General features: G+C 42.5%; 2 protein-coding genes across 7 annotated transcripts in view; one reads left to right on the top strand and one right to left on the bottom strand.

Moving 5' to 3' along the window:
- The window catches only part of pcm1 (pericentriolar material 1), a 31,040-nt gene extending 17,283 nt beyond the window's left edge, over nucleotides 1-13,757 (bottom strand). For 2 of the 6 annotated variants that reach the window (XM_022205765.2, XM_022205766.2), the window contains exons 1-18: nucleotides 13,600-13,757; nucleotides 12,281-12,395; nucleotides 11,766-12,014; nucleotides 9,786-10,112; nucleotides 8,234-8,404; nucleotides 7,562-7,681; nucleotides 7,208-7,394; nucleotides 6,817-6,926; nucleotides 6,316-6,589; nucleotides 6,073-6,223; nucleotides 5,565-5,783; nucleotides 4,396-4,562; nucleotides 3,605-3,834; nucleotides 2,927-3,069; nucleotides 2,696-2,825; nucleotides 748-918; nucleotides 423-601; nucleotides 27-221 (exon numbers count right to left, since the gene is read on the bottom strand). In XM_022205765.2, coding sequence (XP_022061457.2) covers nucleotides 27-221; nucleotides 423-601; nucleotides 748-918; nucleotides 2,696-2,825; nucleotides 2,927-3,069; nucleotides 3,605-3,834; nucleotides 4,396-4,562; nucleotides 5,565-5,783; nucleotides 6,073-6,223; nucleotides 6,316-6,589; nucleotides 6,817-6,926; nucleotides 7,208-7,394; nucleotides 7,562-7,681; nucleotides 8,234-8,404; nucleotides 9,786-10,112; nucleotides 11,766-12,014; nucleotides 12,281-12,376 — 3,119 coding nt within the window. In that variant the 5' untranslated portion in view covers nucleotides 12,377-12,395; nucleotides 13,600-13,757. Of the gene's footprint in view, nucleotides 1-26; nucleotides 222-422; nucleotides 602-747; nucleotides 919-2,695; nucleotides 2,826-2,926; nucleotides 3,070-3,604; nucleotides 3,835-4,395; nucleotides 4,563-5,564; nucleotides 5,784-6,072; nucleotides 6,224-6,315; nucleotides 6,590-6,816; nucleotides 6,927-7,207; nucleotides 7,395-7,561; nucleotides 7,682-8,233; nucleotides 8,405-9,785; nucleotides 10,113-11,765; nucleotides 12,015-12,280; nucleotides 12,396-12,680; nucleotides 12,772-12,794; nucleotides 13,037-13,123; nucleotides 13,143-13,599 lie in introns of those variants that run through there. The other 4 variants (XM_051945741.1, XM_051945738.1, XM_051945739.1 and 1 more) reach the window with 4 other exon arrangements.
- Nucleotides 13,758-13,853: 96 nt separating this feature from the next.
- sart1 (spliceosome associated factor 1, recruiter of U4/U6.U5 tri-snRNP) lies at nucleotides 13,854-16,681 on the top strand. The gene has a single exon (XM_022205768.2). It carries the CDS (start codon nucleotides 14,180-14,182, stop codon nucleotides 16,502-16,504), a length of 2,325 nt encoding a protein of 774 aa, XP_022061460.1. The 5' UTR covers nucleotides 13,854-14,179; the 3' UTR covers nucleotides 16,505-16,681.
- The last annotated feature ends 402 nt before the right edge of the window (nucleotides 16,682-17,083 follow it).

The following is a 17,083-nucleotide window of genomic DNA, read 5'->3' as shown; positions in this document are numbered from 1 at the left end:
ACACAGGTCTGTTTTCTGCCACTGACCTTCCCTGATTCTTCCTGTTACTGTAGGAACACTGGTTCCTGTAGCTGTGGATGTCATCATCAGAGCTGCTCTCTGTACATTCTTCCTGCTCCTCTTCCTCCTCTGCACCCATCTCTGACCGATATTCATCCTCGTCATCACCCTCATCCTCATCCTCAAGGCGGCAGGGACTGGACCCCCAGGTGGCCATTGTTCTGGTGACAAATAGGCTAAATTGGTACAAAATGTTGCTGGCTGGCTGTGGAACAATGAATAATCACTAATCAAGGACATACTGCTAAATCAGAAGCGCTCTGCCATCAATCCCACTTAAAAAATGTGTAAAATCACCTGAAAGCGAAGTGTTCCAAAGTGGACCGTGATGAGACAGTCCACTAGAGTAATACATCTCCTACCTTTCATCCCTACTGACGGGCTGTGAGCTTGTAGCGACGCCGTCTGGATCTTCAATCCGACACGGAGAGTCGGAAAGACCACTACGTCTCTGGTGTTCAGCCATCAGGGACTCTAAGTGCTTTCTCCGCTGTCGCAGTTCTTCCCGCAAAATCTGGTGTCGACGCATTTCCGACCAAAGCTGTGGGAGAGAGTACAGAGAGAGAATCGGTTAATAGACCGGAGTTTGTTTGAACATGTGACTTGAGGTTCTGTAGCTAAACAGAGGTGGAGAGTATTTGAAAACAACACAAATATAACTTTGATTTTGATGTGCAAATCTGTTACCTCGTTGTCAGTGACTGAAGAAGTAGCTGCTTCAGGAGGAGTGGGTTTGAGCACAGCTGAGTTAGTTTTGGGCCCAGATGATGAAGAAGCCTGAACAGTGATAGGAGTGGAAACTGCAAGTGGAACCTTCCTCAGCAAACCCTGCTGACTCACTGTGCTGGACACAGATGGCTGGGAAAGACACCACAGGAAATAAGAAGTTAGTTTTTTACCATCTTATTACATCTCAATATAACAGAAACCGACAACATGGTAAACTGTACTGTAATAAAGAGAATGGGGTTCTCTCAGCAGAACTGCATTGGATTAGGAATGTGTGAAATTTATCATTGACATTCTCAGATTCTCCATACTAATTTTGATACCATAGCAAAAAAAAATATGGAGGTGGAATGCATGTGATAGAGGTTTTTAACATCAATTCTTCTGTTAGAAAAAACCTGGGATGGAGCAGTCAACTAAAAAAAGACATTAATGTAATTAGTAACCGTTATGTTTGACAGCTTTTCTGTAGCTAGCTGCCTGAGATATGGAAGTAAAATTCACATAACAAATAGCCTTGGTGTAGAAAAGATACAAACATATGTGGAACAGTACTTTCATTGATTTAAAAAAACAATTCCCTGATGAAACACGCTCATCCAGCTGCCTTGTTATAGGAGGCAAATTGTCCATGCCTCTGAAAGGCTTCAAATAGAGTTGTGTACGTGTGTGTTGGCCTGTTTTCAAAAGGATTAATGTATTTGCTTCGTTAATTACTCCGCTAAGAAACCCGGCACAGTTATGCGATGATCGGCGTACGTTTATCTGGTGCACTGTGCACAACATTACTCAAAACAGATTTGGATAAAATTTTCAGGGAAGGTCAGGAACGACACAAAGACCGCCTCATTAGGTTTTGGCAGTGATGTAGCTTACAGTCTGGATCCACAGATTTGATAAAAATTTCTGTATGATTGCGAGATAGCGGTGCAGTAACTGTGACAACAAGTGAACAATATGTCAGCTGTCTGCTGATGATCACATGATTGTGATCCTACTACAAATCCACCGCTGCGGACTTATCGGAAATCATACAAGGAACGATTGGTTAAACTGTGGGGGTGTTTCCCAGTCCTATCAATTCCTGCTGCCTGCTACATATTAAGGTCACGCGATTCGGTATCTGTATGTAACGTACATATGCATAACACACGCCTGTGCTCAGCTCAAGGTCTTCCTGTTTGTGGATACTTCTATATTAAATGACCACATTCTATGTCGCCATGATTTCTGATCATCAATAACTAATAACAAAAAATGCTGCATTTCTGACAATGCCATCTGGGGGAATGAACAGCCTTGGTGGAGTACTGTGCTCTCTGAGTGCTTTTCTTGTTTCAAATGTGACACAGTTTGAATGCTGACTTCTATAACGTCCATCTATAACTCATCACCGATTATTGGCTGAAACACTCATTATCTTCATACACAAAATGCATCATTTGAAGACTGTGTGCACTGCTTCCTCTCAAATAAACCAAAATGCTGTGATTCTTTAGGGCGCAAAATACAATAGAATAACAAATTTTTGCTGGGCACAGACTACATGCTGAAGATTTTAATAGTTTCTACTTGCTCTGATATAAAAAAAAAATCATGTTTAACAGCCTTGCTCCCATGAACAACGGACCGTTTATTGAGCAGTTTTTACCTTCTATTCCCTTTGCTGAAGCTTCTTTACACTTTCTAGAAATTTTTGTCTACCATTTGAATGCATTATTGTGTATGTAAATGTTAACATCAGCATGAATTTGATCCACAAGTATTTTAAAAATTACAAGAAAAAAAAGTTCATTACTTTATAAAGCCCAGTAGTCCTCCTATATTGGCACATTTGGAGCAAATTCGGAACATGTTCTCTCCGTCCTCGCCTCTACGTGCGGGTGTATATGAATGAGTGAAGTACCTGAAGGTCAGGGCAGGCCCACTGCAGGTCCTGGATCTTGCCTTGGATTTCAATAAGCCTTTGTCGCTCTTCATGGAGCTGCTTCAGTTCCTGCTTCTGTTGACGCAGCTTTTCCTCATACAGCTTCTCCCTGTCAGAAGAATAAAATAGTACTGATGTAAGTAAAGATGATGGCAACAAACAACACTCAAGATTATCAGACAGGCTTTTCAAATATGTAAGATACTAGACCTGGCCTTGCTAGAGAGGGTGATTTCCCTGGGACTCTGTTTAGGTCCGGCTCCCACTGCCCCAGGAACAGGAGTTCTGGTATTATTTGGCTGTTGGTGTAAAGCTTCATCCTCATTGGCTGTTGTTCCATCTGTGTCATCACTCTGGATACAGAAAGACTGGGTCAGTGTTTCTTCACCAGAACCCTCATCATCATTCCTTATCATCCATCTTTTCTTGTTTCCGTAAATAAGTGGCCAAACGTGTCAAGTTTAATGAAAACACACTTATTAGGGGAATAATGTATGTATAAAAAATTACATACAAGATGTTGGGTTCTGCATGTGCTGTGATCCCATATTCACCAGTGTATTTATGTTTATGTGCTCCTACTTGTGGAAATTCTGAATTGCAAATTTCAGTCAGAACAACTGGGCAAGGCAAAGGGGTTTGCCTTTAAAGCTAAATGTTATTCCATGCACTTTTTCTATTTTCTCTGCTGTTCTAAAAACACACTGAACTAAGCAGGAATTTTTACCATTTTGAACCTAGTAACTAATCCAGCATTTGTTTTAATACTTCCAATTGTGGGTGACAGAGTCAGAATTCTGAATCTACATACATAAACACACTTTGATAATGCCTCCTTCCATCAAGCCATCTAGACTATCTCAAGCAGCATTCGGTCATCTATCCTACCTGAACCATGGCCACCAGTTCCTGCAGCTGCCTGAGTTTTTGCTTTGCTGTGTGGCGATGAACCTTCTGGGCAAAACCAGCATCATTCCCAAGGCTGCTCCTCCGACTAGACTCTGATGCCTCACTGTCTGGAGCTGCAGCCTGTGCCCCTTCATCATTGTCCAAACCATCTTCCTCCTCATCGTCGTCCTTCACCTGATTATAAGGAATGTCCCTGTTGTACTGGCACTCTAAAGGAGGGCAAAATCATAGGACTATCACTTAGAATCAATTACCATCTGCTACCATAAATCTGTAAAATAACCAAATTTAACCCCCCTGTTGTCTTCACTTATAGGCACCCAAAAAGATATTGTTTCTTCGTCTGTAAAAAATCCAAAAATTCAGAAAAAAATCCCCAAATTTCTGAAAATTTGCAAAATCTTCAAGAAGAAAATTCCAATAATTCCTTAAAAGTTTCCCTTGAAAGTTTTATTTAAAAAAAAAATCCTCCAAATTTAGCAAGAAAACTCTAATAAATATTTTCGAAAAAAATTGTACAAATCTTCAAAAAAAATCCTAAAAATTCAGGTTCAACATTGCCAAGTTTAAAAAGCATCTTCATGAATACCAGTCATCACACAAAGCACAATTCTACAGAATGAGACAACACCACTGCGATGTGGTGTGTCTAAACAGAAACAGTGTTTCTGGAAGTGCTAAATGTGACACCCTTCATTTTATCAACCACCTCAACTTTGAATAGTCAGGAGAGATGTTAGCATCAGGCATCAGTGTGTGCATGAGTGTACCTATGGCTGAGGGGATGTTGAGGCTGCGGAGGTTGGCTGCTGACCGGTTGTTGATCTCACACTCAGTGTTGAGTCTGCCGTCCCGGTTGTTTGTGGCGCTACTCCTGACACTGCGTCCATTGGTCAGGCTGTTTAAGTCTGCCCAGTTCCTGCTGCGCTGCGGGTTTCTGGACAGATAAGGTGCAGTGACTGTTATGGTTAAAACCCAGTAGTAGAATTACACAGACTAATATTTAATACTATTATATTATAATTTGAAGACACTGACAGCAAAACCATAGATTCTTGTATTATTCCACTTATCTTCCTGATAGAAAGTGAGTCAGAAATAACTGGCATTTTCTTAGCTTGGAAAATCCAAACTGAATCTCCATGTAATCTCCTATCTCCATGTTAGGAGATACAGGAGAGTCAGTTTGGCATTGTGCGAATTGAATCGCGTTTCCCTCCCGGTACAGTTTGGTATGACCAATCATAGCACGGGAGGCAGGAGTTAATGCTGCGTCATCTTCAGCGCCTGGATTACCCATAAAGATGATGCCGGAGGAGGAGGAGGGGGGCCAAAGCGAATCTTTTTGTGGTCTCTTGGCGTTTTGGATGGCGTTAGTCGTTGCCTCTTTTCACTTGACGTTTCCGACGATGAGGAGGCAGTGGATGGCTCGTTACTTTCGGCTTCTTGCCATTGTTTGTACAGAGGAAAATCCCGTTCCAAATGTGTGAGTAAATTTAAGCAACTTTTACACATACGCACCGACTTGGTTTGGCTCTGATTTAAAGTTATTCCTAACACCGCTAATCGTTCGGAAGGAGTCTTTTGTTGCGTAGCCTTTTCAAAAATAAGTGTTGTACTTGAGAGTACCCCATGTATTCGCAGATTTTTGTGACAAAAACGGCAGTAATCATTCACCGCGACGCTTTCTCGGCTGCATGCCATTGTTGTTTGGACTACAAGGTCGATTTGTTTGTGCGTCACATCCGTGTTACGCTGATTGGTTCTTTCTCGTTCAAGCTGCATTCGTTAGCCCCTCCTTTTTGAAATCGTCTCCTGTCATCACAATGCCAGACTGCCTTTATTTGTATTTATATTAATACATAAATAAAGTCAGTCTGGATTTTCCAGGCAAGCATTTTCTTTATTTACTGACTTAATTATGTATTTGCACACCCACCTGATGTTAGTTACAGGCTGGCGGCTCTCCTGCTCTGAGTCAAACATTGCTTCAAACATGGAACCATCCTCGGTCTCATCTTCCTCCTCCTCTTCCTCATCATCATCATCCTCTTTCACATTCTCATTGACTGCATCCACCATCATGTCAGAAGTCTGCTCGTAGTACTGAACCAACTCCCGCAGCTCGTTCAGACGCTTGTGGACCTCCTTCAGCTTCCTGCAGGAAAATGTGAATGCACACTAGAGCTTAATCATTTAAAAGGTGACACGCCAGAACAATGTCTTCATAAAGCTCTTCTCTACAAGGTACACAGTGACCTGCAGAAAAAAATGGACGTGAAGTGTCTTGTTTGAGAACGCAGTAATAAATACTGAACACTGTAAACAGAGACTGTCTGTGGCTGTGAAGTTACACGACACCACCGCTACTATATACAACACCCTGCTGCTGATATCTGACCTGCCTATTCAACTGCTTCAGGCTGCCTGTGCATGCGTGTGTGTACCTCAGCTTGTCTGCAGAGTTCGAGCTGTCCTGTTGCTGTGTGAGTGAAGGATGAAAGGAGGTGGAAGTCGAGGCCCCATTAGAGCAGAGAGCAGATGGACAATCTGATGATCCTCCCACACTCAGGCTGCATTGTGCTGACAAGCCACGACCTGAAGGAATCCACATGCAATTCATCAATACTTTATGATGGGGGCGGGGGGCACACACACAGTATCAATACATGTAAAGAGAAAGCTCTTACATGAGTTATTATTAAGCGTCTGGTCTCTGAGTGAATGCAGCTCCTGTAATATCTTGTCCATGGTTTGCTTTTTGTCTTGGAGTTCTTGGAGCTTGGTGAGTTTGGCACTGGCAGCTGTTGCTCCAGTATCTAGACCAGCGTGTGGGCCAGAGGCAGAGTGGAGGAGTGGTCTATGTTGAGGTGGACCTACAGCCTGGGGAGTCCTAGACCAGCACACCTCTCTGGAGAGGGAAAGACTTTCTGCCTGACGACGGTTATCTGGCACTGCTTTAGTCTGAAAAAAAAAAAAAAAGATTAAAGAGTTGACATGATTTGTCAAGTGGGAGGCAGACAAAGAGTGTTCATGCCAACATGGCAGATGATCTCATCAAACTGAGCATAAATATTTTGACATACTGACATTTACATAAGAACATAATGCTGAAGTTATTATTAGTAGTAATTTCAATTCAAAACATTTTCTACATGACATAGCGCTACTATATGCAGCTTCTACTGTACCTGAGAGTCATGTAGCTGGTTGTGAAATCGTTGGATCAAATCGTTTAACTCATCATTCAGTTCAGATGTTATGCTGAGACCAGAAACGCTCCCCGTGGTTTCCGTGACAACTAATGACAACAATAAAAGACAACGAGTTGAAACAGAAGAAAATATTTCTTTATGATAATGCTATAAAAAGTTGTTTTGGCAGAAACTTCTGGTATTCACCAAAAACATTCTGATGCATAAATATGACTTCTGCAAAACATTCTGTTCTGGTAGTTTATTAAATGACTCCAAATGAGCTGTCAATTATTCACAGTAGTGTAAATGACCTTTTGTAACTTCCCACACAATTAGTCTGCGTACACTGTGAACATGTCCGTCACTGTGTTACTGTGCATCTCACCAGTGTCTTCGATCACAGCAAGTGCCTGTTCTGCACTGTGCTGCATGGCCATTAGTGCTTCCTGCCGGCCCTGCAGGGCTCTGAGCTGCTCCTGCTGCTCCAGCATCTTCTTCAGCAGCTCATGCTGTTTACGCAGATTCTCCAACTCTTCCTTCTGGTCAGCGCGCACAGCTTCTGGTCTGCCACCCTACAAAATTCCCACCCGCATTACATTGCAAATACTGAGTCTACCAAATCCCACATCATCCTGCTATGTCATGGTAAAAGCAAAAGCAAGAACAATACAACAGACATCATTAATGTGGGAATAGAGTGGAAGATTTTAAGAAAACAGTCGAAAAGAAATGTACGCACTGTTGCGTTTGAGGCATCTGAAGACCGAGCTTCGATGTTAAGTGAGGTGCTCTCTGCCAGTGACCCTGAGCCAACTGCTGAGTCCAGGGTCCCCACATCATCCTCCTCATTCTCCCGTGCCTATGGAAACAGAGTGACAACAGCTTGAAGATGCACTGGCTGAATAGGAAACTACACAACAGAAAGCTATGCTGTCCATCAACTAGTTCTTATCTACATACTGTACATAAAGTGTTTATATGAGTCAGCTGGTGAGAATTTGTAAGAATATAGAGATTAAAAACCTACAGTGAATCTAACAGAATGAAAATCTTTTTTTTTTTTGCAAATATTATTATATATTTCAGAGAAATTACAAATTCAAATCACAGAAAAATAAGACAAGGCCACAGCAGAGACAGGTGGTATACCATGTCCCCATTTGAACATTGCAGAAAACCCAAGCCAACTGTTGAAGTGTTTCAGGCCACAGAGAAAGACAGGCATTAAAAATACATGTATGGCAGACTGCCAACACAACTACACAAACAGGTTTTTTAAAGCTATGAATTAGCCAACAAACATCTTTTACACATGACAACACATTTGCCTGAAGTCATGTAGCTTTGTACAGAGCATGGGACAAGCACAGAGAGGATTCTTTATGACAGAGAAAACACACATTACACTTACCAGCATCTTCTGCAGGAACCGTAAATAGGACTTCTCCTCCTCCTTGAGGTGGTCGATGAGATGAGAGAGGCGCTCCACGTTGGCCGGCACATCGTTCTTTTCCACCAGATCATCCCTCATGGAGCTGGCCTTACTGATGTACTCCCGAATCTGTACCAGTTTGCTCACCACCTGAGACAGTACAAAGAGAGGCGGGTGGTGTACGGGTGTGGGTTTCGGAAGGGAAATAAAGAGAGGACGGAGAGAGACGTAAGGAAAGGTGAGAAAGCATCTGTAGCAATGGCTCAGACTGGGCTAAACAAGGGCAGAAAGGGGGTTGGGCGCAAAACTCACTGGGCACCAAGGGTGGCATATTTATAAATTGCCCTAAATACAGGCTTGTTTCAGCTGCACCGGCTCTCCCTCACTTTCATCCTAGTTCTGATTTCTCAGAGCAGTCTGGAGTGCAGTGACGGCACAAATGAAAAGGGAGTCATTTAAATTGATAGTGAAATGATGCCTGTCAAAGCAAAGTCATTGTACAACAACAATAAATATTAAATGACAATCGAAAAATATTTCACTGTCTTACCACTCTGTGTATGTGCTGAGGGTGATAGACATCTCCTGGCCCCTGAACTAGCCACCATTTGCTAATCACATGGTTTAGTTTGTCAGTAATTGGAGTGAACATTGATACTGAAAGGTGAAGGCAGCCTTTGATGAAAAAAAAATGCACCTATTACCTGTGAATAATACATAGAAGGAAAGGAAATACTCGATATTGTGATTTTGCCCCTCCCATCAGCTTTATGGATATTATTTACCACTGTATTACTACTTCTGTGGGTACTTTGCTCAGTGAGTATACACTGGGCTTGTACAAACGTACAGTTTTGTACAGGACAACAGTAGTTTTCTGTGGGACTACACAGATCGATAATTATTCATTTGATGTGATTCCTGATTGATAACCTGCTTGTATTTTTGCTTTATGCCTCATTTTCTCCGTGGGACTATTGGGCAAATAACCCTTGACATGAATCCAACTACCAATAAACATATGATCTGTTCATATTATTCTTAGTGACCAGTCTGTTCAGTTTGTCTATGTATTTGTGTTTCACAGAAACAAAAACTATACAAATATAGAATTACAAAAACTAATTCACTTAAAAAAAAATAGCTTCCATAAATGTGTAATCTAGGCAGACACAACATAAAAGAGACACAACACCTTCACTTTCGCTTCTTTTACATTCAACTTTTTCACTGCATTCCATTCATAGATTTCGTCTAGCTGCTTGTCTTTCTAGCCACTCACCAGTTCCTACTTGTTAGGGATGTGGAAAAATTCCATACAGATGCTTAAGTACCCCAGAGGATCAATTCCCAATTTTACCTGCAGCACCTTCAGTTGATCAAAGGTTTCATTTATGAAAACTATCTCACTGTCTACTTGATAATCTGGCACAATTTCATGCAAACAATTCATCATTGTTCCACACAAGACTACAGCCCTTTAAGTGGAAAACAACAGTGAACAATCATCTTAGTAACAACAAAACATTACCTGGCTGCTGTCTATTCTCGGCTCTCCTCTGCCATACTCTCTGTGCACCGTGGCCCCTCTCTCTGTGGCGCTACGACTGAGCCTTGAAGGTTCCTTGGAAAGAACCACAGGGGTAAACGTATCCCTGAGTCCTGGGCTCTGCTTCTTAGTTTCCTTGGTGATAGCCGGGGTAGCTGGGGCAGAGGAGGAGGGAGGGAGCAGCTCCTTGCTTTTGTTAGTGTTTACATGTAGAGGTAGGAAGTTGTAGGGCTTCTTGTTCTCTCCAGCTAGCTGGCGCTGGTTGTTGGCAGCCGTCACGCGTCCCTGGGAGTCACTGCCGATGCTCCTCTGAGTGAGAAAAGAAGAGATGAGTCAAACAAGACACCACTCAAGGTTCTGGGCATTTTCCTTTGGAGACTTCAAGTGATGCAAGTGTTCCAGTTTTTGCTAGTCCCTTTTTGCTGTGCCCGACCTCCGCAATTTGTTCAATGTATGGCGTACAACTTTAAGTCAAAACGCAAAAAGACTGACTTTTCAGTGTTATCAAGCACCTTTTTAAAACGTCATCATGTGTATAACACATTGCATACATATAAATAAAGAACTGAATCTTGCACTGGACTGCACTTTGCAGTAATCCTCCTGCTCATGTGCGCTAGTTCTCATGTTTACATATTTATATTTTTGAGGATTTAAAAAAAAAACAGTATTTTATTTGTATATGGTGTGGTTTTTCTATGTTTTTATCTATAGCTGGGAGTCACTAGTCACAATTTCGCCGCATGGAAACACAATGACAATAAATATTCTTGATTCTTATGAATAGGTATGCTATATGGATGCAAATGTGACTTATTAGACTACCAAAATACTCAGTAAGTATTGTGATATAATATGTCCACATTAATACGCTGTTCTTTTAACTTCCCCACTGAAAATTCTCGCCTCTGCCTCCCATTTACAACTACTGCTACGTCACTCTGCCATCCTCAGTGATGTGGTAGAACAAGGTCAGCTGAACAACTCCATATCAAACTATGAAAAATATTTTGCTATTACTTCCTCTACTGGCTGCTGAAACACCACACCAGCACAATGACATATTTAATCACTGAACAAGTATGACAAGCACACATTTTGTTTGTGCTTTGTCTGTAATAATTGTAGCCCAATGAATAAACGATTTCTCAGTCAACTACCCATTTGAGATTAAAGAAAGAAAGTAAAGAAAAAGAAAGACAGAAATCTGGTAACTGGCCCTGCCCAATGATCATATTCTTTATAAAACACAAGACACAAATAAAGACATATTCTTTTTACCAACAGCGATCAAGAAGGAGTAAGAGACTTAAAACTACAAATGAAACAGTTTCTAAACACTGAAGGGCAAACTAAAGAATGCTGACAAACATATCTGTGGCATTTCTGTGCGTGTGTAATTTAGCAGCTGACATATTAATTTGAATAAATTTGCGACATGCTTATATCAGTCAATATGACTTTACTATATTACTGTACTCCTGTGGCGTGCACGGCACCCTTGGATTCATGGCAATAGACAATTAAACAACTGGTTATCAAACCATTTCTGTACAATGCTAGTAGCGCCACTGGGCGCCTGTAAAGACCAACTTCACATTCAATGACTGGTCACCAAGCTTCCTGTCAGATTTTTAATGGTGTATTGTGCTGCTGCACAACAGCTCAAGTTCAACAGCACTGAATGAAGCCAGTCAACACAAGAACTCTTACCCGCATCACCTACAACAGGACAGAGTTGTAAATGAGTTATCCTTATTGTTTCGGTCTGGAATAGGTGCTCAATGCATTTCACTGCTCATTATGCTATGAAGAATTGTGTTTGCGATGAATAAAGGTCTTGAATCTTGACATATCACACCATAGATCAAGTAATCTATGCTAGTATTCCTGGGACACAAATCAACAACGTTGCCACAGTAAACAAAAAAGTATTTCCGATTGAATGTGGCAGCATTTTACCTCGTCCAGGTCAGTAAAATTGATCCTTTGGCGGAGCTTGTCTAGCTCAGCCTGGTCTGGGACAGACATCTGGGTGGTGTATTTGATGTGGGGGAAGGAATGAGGAGTGCGTGCTCTCCTGCGACCGGCCCCCGGGGTGGATTCTGGTGAAATATCATTAGTCAGGCGGCTCTCCACCACAGCAGCTGACAACTTTTTCTTGTTCTTTTCTGAAGATCGGTTGGCTTTCTTTTGCTGTACACCCCAGTCCTGATCAAAAACAAAAACATTTGCATAACTAATTATCATGCCTGTATTACAGTCATGGATATAAATCATCCACTGTACATACGGGACTTAGCAGAGCATCAATATCCGTCGCTAATGTGACACATTTTCCAGGGCAACATGCATATTACATTTTGAACTTTGGAGAAATTGGTTGTATAATAAATGGAAAGTGTTGAGGATCCCTTTGACATAAAAATTAAACTACGGACCGCTGTTGTTTCTATCAGGTTTTGGCAAGCTCTTACCATGTTGTTGAGCCTATCTTCTAGACTGCCATTTGTTACAGTCCAGTTGTGCAGCTCTTCTGAACCGTCATCAAAAGGAGTGCCTCCAGTTGCCATGCCACCCCCTTACAGCTTACTGGAATTCACAACAAGATGCATACTGGTCAGCACACAGAAACCACTGAAAGCGAAGCAACATACACACGCCCGCATGGAAAACAATACACTCATAAAGACACAAAAGGAAACTGCTTTCTGCAAGTCCCCAAAAAGTCACCACATTAAAACAGGAACACACGGGAAAACTTTCAAATACAGTTGTCACAGCAACGTTAACCCAACGTTAGAGCAAAACTGACATTCAATTAACCTAATTAAATAGACAGATTAGATATTAATAACTACGTATCGCTCACCATACCTCAAAACCGACATTAACATTCGTGCTAGTGTTTACAACAGAGAGCTCTTGTGAATCCAGTGCAGCCGTTGCAGCTAACGTTCACGCTAGAGCATCAAATGCGTCAGTTCTTACCGACAGACGTTAAGTTAAAGTGACGCTGCTTGTCGAAACACGACCAGCTTGAAAACACCAGAAACGTTGTGATGATCGTATTACCGTCCTGTCTATTCTTTGTGAGCTGTCGGTTAGCGTCAGCCGCCGTTGGGTTTTGTGTGTGGCCCGCTCGGATTCCCGGGGAAAGACGTGAGACATCCCCTCCACCGCGCCGCGACTTGGCGCTAGCTTCCTATGAAGTTACTGAATTGGCTATTGTTACCTCAACACCGAGAAAGTGCAGCGCGAACCACTGTCGTACTCATGCCGGTTATAGCGCAGAGAAATGTTAAAACCAGTTTGCATACCTTGTTGGTGAACTTCGCTAGCAAAACATTTGTGACCTAGTTCTGTCCCGCAATCGCCATGGCAACACGCAGAAACCCCGATCTGCACTAGCAAACCCGCAGTTTAACATCAACGTTAACATATTAACAAAACTGTCAAAATGTGATGCTAGAATGTCGCTAATGCTGCCAGGCTTGCTAGTGCAGCTAACTAAGATTACCTAGCTCGCTACCAGCTATCCACAACAGAGCTAACTTTAAAAGCATCGGTAAAAGTTGTTGCAAACAAGCATCTGGCACAAATTTTGCAAACTTCAAACTGAGAATTAACCTAGGTATTTCGCTGAACTAATGCTTGTAGACTGTCGAGGCTGTCCCATGTCAACTTAGCTAAACACAAACGCTGCAGATTTAACATAGGCTTTAAGGCATATTGTTTGCAATATACTTCCTACGACAGCTAGCTTACGATTTAAGGTAAGGAGCGTTGATGTTACCATTCAGAGCCAGAAACGGAAGAAAAAAACCGTTGCCCAGCACTTCGTATACTCCGGTGGAGGTTTTACAAATTCTCTCTGGGTCTGGTAAAAGCCATTTGAGCAAAAATAACGTGTAACCAGTCCCAAAACGCAGCAACTAATGAAAGTGAACCTAGCTTGATATAACCACTCCCGTGCAGCAGGTGGCGGTATACATTAGCTGCAAGCTAATCTTAGACCACCGGAAGTGTACTTTCAGTCAGGAAACAGTAGTGACTGTATGTCGTTCGCTGTTCGTTTGTTGAAGTAACCGATTGACAAGAATGTGGAGTGTGGACGGTGTGTTGGCGTGAAAAAAAATCAACAACCGGGTAATCTTTCGAAAACCTTTCGCAGATTTCGACTGTGAGATTATTTTTGACTCCACTCCAAGTGAGTTGTCTTATCGGTGACCCACTTAGCATCCAAAGCTAATCTAAGCTAGTTAGCGAAGGAAAGCTAACTACGTTTTCTCCGTTAATCCAATCAGATCGACTGCCACGCGAGTATATATTTTTTTTATTTTTGGCTGCTACTGCTGTGATCAGTAGAGGAAATAATGGGGTCGTCCAAGAAACACAAGGAAAAGAGCCGCGACAAGGACACGGAAGAGCGCCGTCGCGAGCATAAGAAACATCGCCACAAGGAACGAGAGAGAGACGCTTCAGATCGGGATGCGACCCGGGATAAGGAGAAACGAAAACGCTCCAGATCCAGGGAAAGAAGCAGACGGGAGAGCCGCGGCAAAGGCGATAGGAGCACCGGAGAGCCACGAGTGAAAAAGGAGAAGGTAGATCTGGGATATGAGGAGAGTAATACAGAAGTGGAGCCCCAGTCTGCAAGCGGGGACGCATCTCTCAGCATCGAGGAAACAAACAAACTCAGGGCCAAGCTGGGTCTAAAGCCTTTGGAGTTGAATGAGAACAAAAAGGAGCTCGGGACCAAAGAGGAGCCGATGGTTGCTGAGACCATCAATCCTGTCCTCATCCAGCAGCAGAAGGAGATGAGAGAGAAGTTGGCAGCCATGAAAGAAAAACGCATCCTCAACCAGAAGCTGGGGAAAGTCAAAACCTTAGCAGAGGATGACTGGCTGGATGACACAGCTGCTTGGGTAGAGAGAAGCAGGAAGCTGGCAAAAGAAAAAGAAATGGCTGAGAAAAGAGCCAAACTTCTGGAAGAGATGGATGAAGAGTTTGGTGTCAGCAGTCTGGTGGAGGAGGAGTTTGCACAAAGCAAACAGGATGCATACACATCCCAAGATCTTAAGGGGCTTAAAGTGCAGCACAAGGTAGAATCCTTCAGCGAGGGCCAGACTGTCATCCTGACCCTGCAAGACAAAGGTGTGCTTGAGGAGGAGGAAGATGTGCTTGTAAATGTGGGAATGGTGGACAAAGAAAAAGCAGAAAAGAATGTGGAGTTAAAAAAGAAAAAGCCTGATTACAAGCCCTACGAAGAAGAGGAGACTGTGGATGACATGGTTTCCTTTAAATCCCACTCTGTGCTGTCAAAGTATGACGAGGAAATTGAGGGCGAAAAGAAAAAGAGCTTCCGGTTGAGTACAGGGGGCTTTGCTGATGGGGAGCGAGAGCGAGAGCTCCAGGCCATGAGAGAAATGCTGCGGAGCCAGGCACAGTCTTTGGAAATGCCTGCCCTCACTATCGCTTCAGAGTATTACACACCACAGGAAATGGTGGGTTTCAAAAAGACAAAACGCCGCGTGAAAAAGATCAGGAAGAAGGAGAAGCAGACAACTGCAGATGAACTTATGCTTGATGACACTCGCAGCTCTGATTTTGGGTCCAGGACACGTGGCCGAGGCCGCAGAACGGTGAGGGATGACGGTGAAGAAGTAAAGGAGGAGGAGGAGATCAGATTGTCAGAAGCTATCCCTGGATTGTCTGATGACATCAGGACGGCAGAAATGGACATAAGCGATGATGAGGACTTTACACCTCCTGAACCAGCTGTGATTGAAGAGGATGAGGCAGAGCAAGAGCTGCAGAAACAACTGGAGAAGCAAAGGAAGCTGAAACAAAAGCAGCTTCTAAAGGACTCTGGGGAGAAGGTGGCAGAGCAGATTAAAGTGCTCGGTAAAGGTGACAATGACAGCGATGCAGACAAGAGGAACAACATTGTGTTCAATGCCACCTCAGAGTTTTGCAGAACTCTGGGTGACATTCCAACTTATGGACTGTCAGGCAACAGAGAGGATCAGGAAGATATTATGGACTTTGAACAGGAAGAAGAGAAAGATGATGCTGGAGATTCAGACTCTGAAATGGATGAGAATGTGGGATGGAGCACCGTAAACCTGGACGAAGAGCAAAAACAGCCAGATTTCTCCACAGCCTCTGCCACCATTTTGGATGAAGAGCCCATTGTCAACTCCGGCCTTGCTGCTGCCTTGCTGTTATGCAAAAACAAAGGTCTGTTGGACACTCAGATGCAGAAGGTCGCTCGTGTCAAAGCACCAAAGGGCGCCCTGCCCAACGACAACTACTGCATTGAGGACAAGATGGGCTTTGATGACAAGTACAGTCGCAGAGAAGAATACAGGGGCTTCACACAGGATTTCAAGGAGAAAGAAAGCTACAAGCCTGATGTCAAGATTGAGTACGTAGATGAGTCTGGGCGGAAACTCACTCCTAAAGAAGCCTTCAGGCAGCTTTCTCATCGATTCCACGGGAAAGGGTCTGGAAAGATGAAGACAGAGAGGAGGATGAAAAAGCTGGAGGAAGAGGCCCTGCTGAAGAAGATGAGCAGCAGCGATACTCCTCTGGGGACGGTGGCATTGCTTCAAGAGAAGCAGAAATCTCAGAAAACACCATATATTGTGCTTAGTGGGAGTGGGAAAAGCATGAATGCAAACACCATCACTAAATAAGTCCTGGGGAAGAGTGTATAAGAAACAAACACACACATAGATGCAGACATGCACACACATACATACACACATATATCTTTTAATTAAAGTGATTGCTATAAATTCATTTCTGAATTATTACTAGCTTCGTTGTTGTATTACAGAATTGTTCAATAAAATGGATAACAGTGAGAAAAATGTTGTTTTTTTTATTGTTTCTTGTGTAGCAAATTTACAAGATGAAGATTAAATTGGATAATAATTATTTTCAGGAAGAAGCAGCTGTTTCACAGAGAACCTGCAAAAAATGTCAGTAGTGTTGAATTATCAAGTGCAGACAGCGTATTTAAGTGATTTCAATGTAACTTGTGTGACAAATTTCAATAATACAATAACAAAAAACACACATATATATATATATAAAATATAACAAATTTTGTTGGATTTACACAAACAAACAATTACAAGCCTCTGCCTCTACTTATTACACTAAGTAATGCTAAATTGTAAGCACTGAAAAATGCTGGAATTAGTTTTTGAAGACTCTAAAGACCTTACCCTAGACATTTTCAGGGTTTATCTAAACTCTGCACGATTTGT

The sequence above is a fragment of the Acanthochromis polyacanthus genome, chromosome 3, assembly GCF_021347895.1.
Source record: "Acanthochromis polyacanthus isolate Apoly-LR-REF ecotype Palm Island chromosome 3, KAUST_Apoly_ChrSc, whole genome shotgun sequence".
Lineage (NCBI taxonomy): Eukaryota > Metazoa > Chordata > Actinopteri > Pomacentridae > Acanthochromis > Acanthochromis polyacanthus.
The sequence above is the reverse complement of the archived record's forward strand: the minus strand, read 5'-3'. Positions and strand labels throughout refer to the sequence as shown.

Coding starts and splice junctions, on each gene's coding strand:
- sart1 (XM_022205768.2), top strand. CDS start 14,180: ATGGGGTCGTCCAAGAAACACAAGGAAAAGAGCCGCGACAAGGACACG.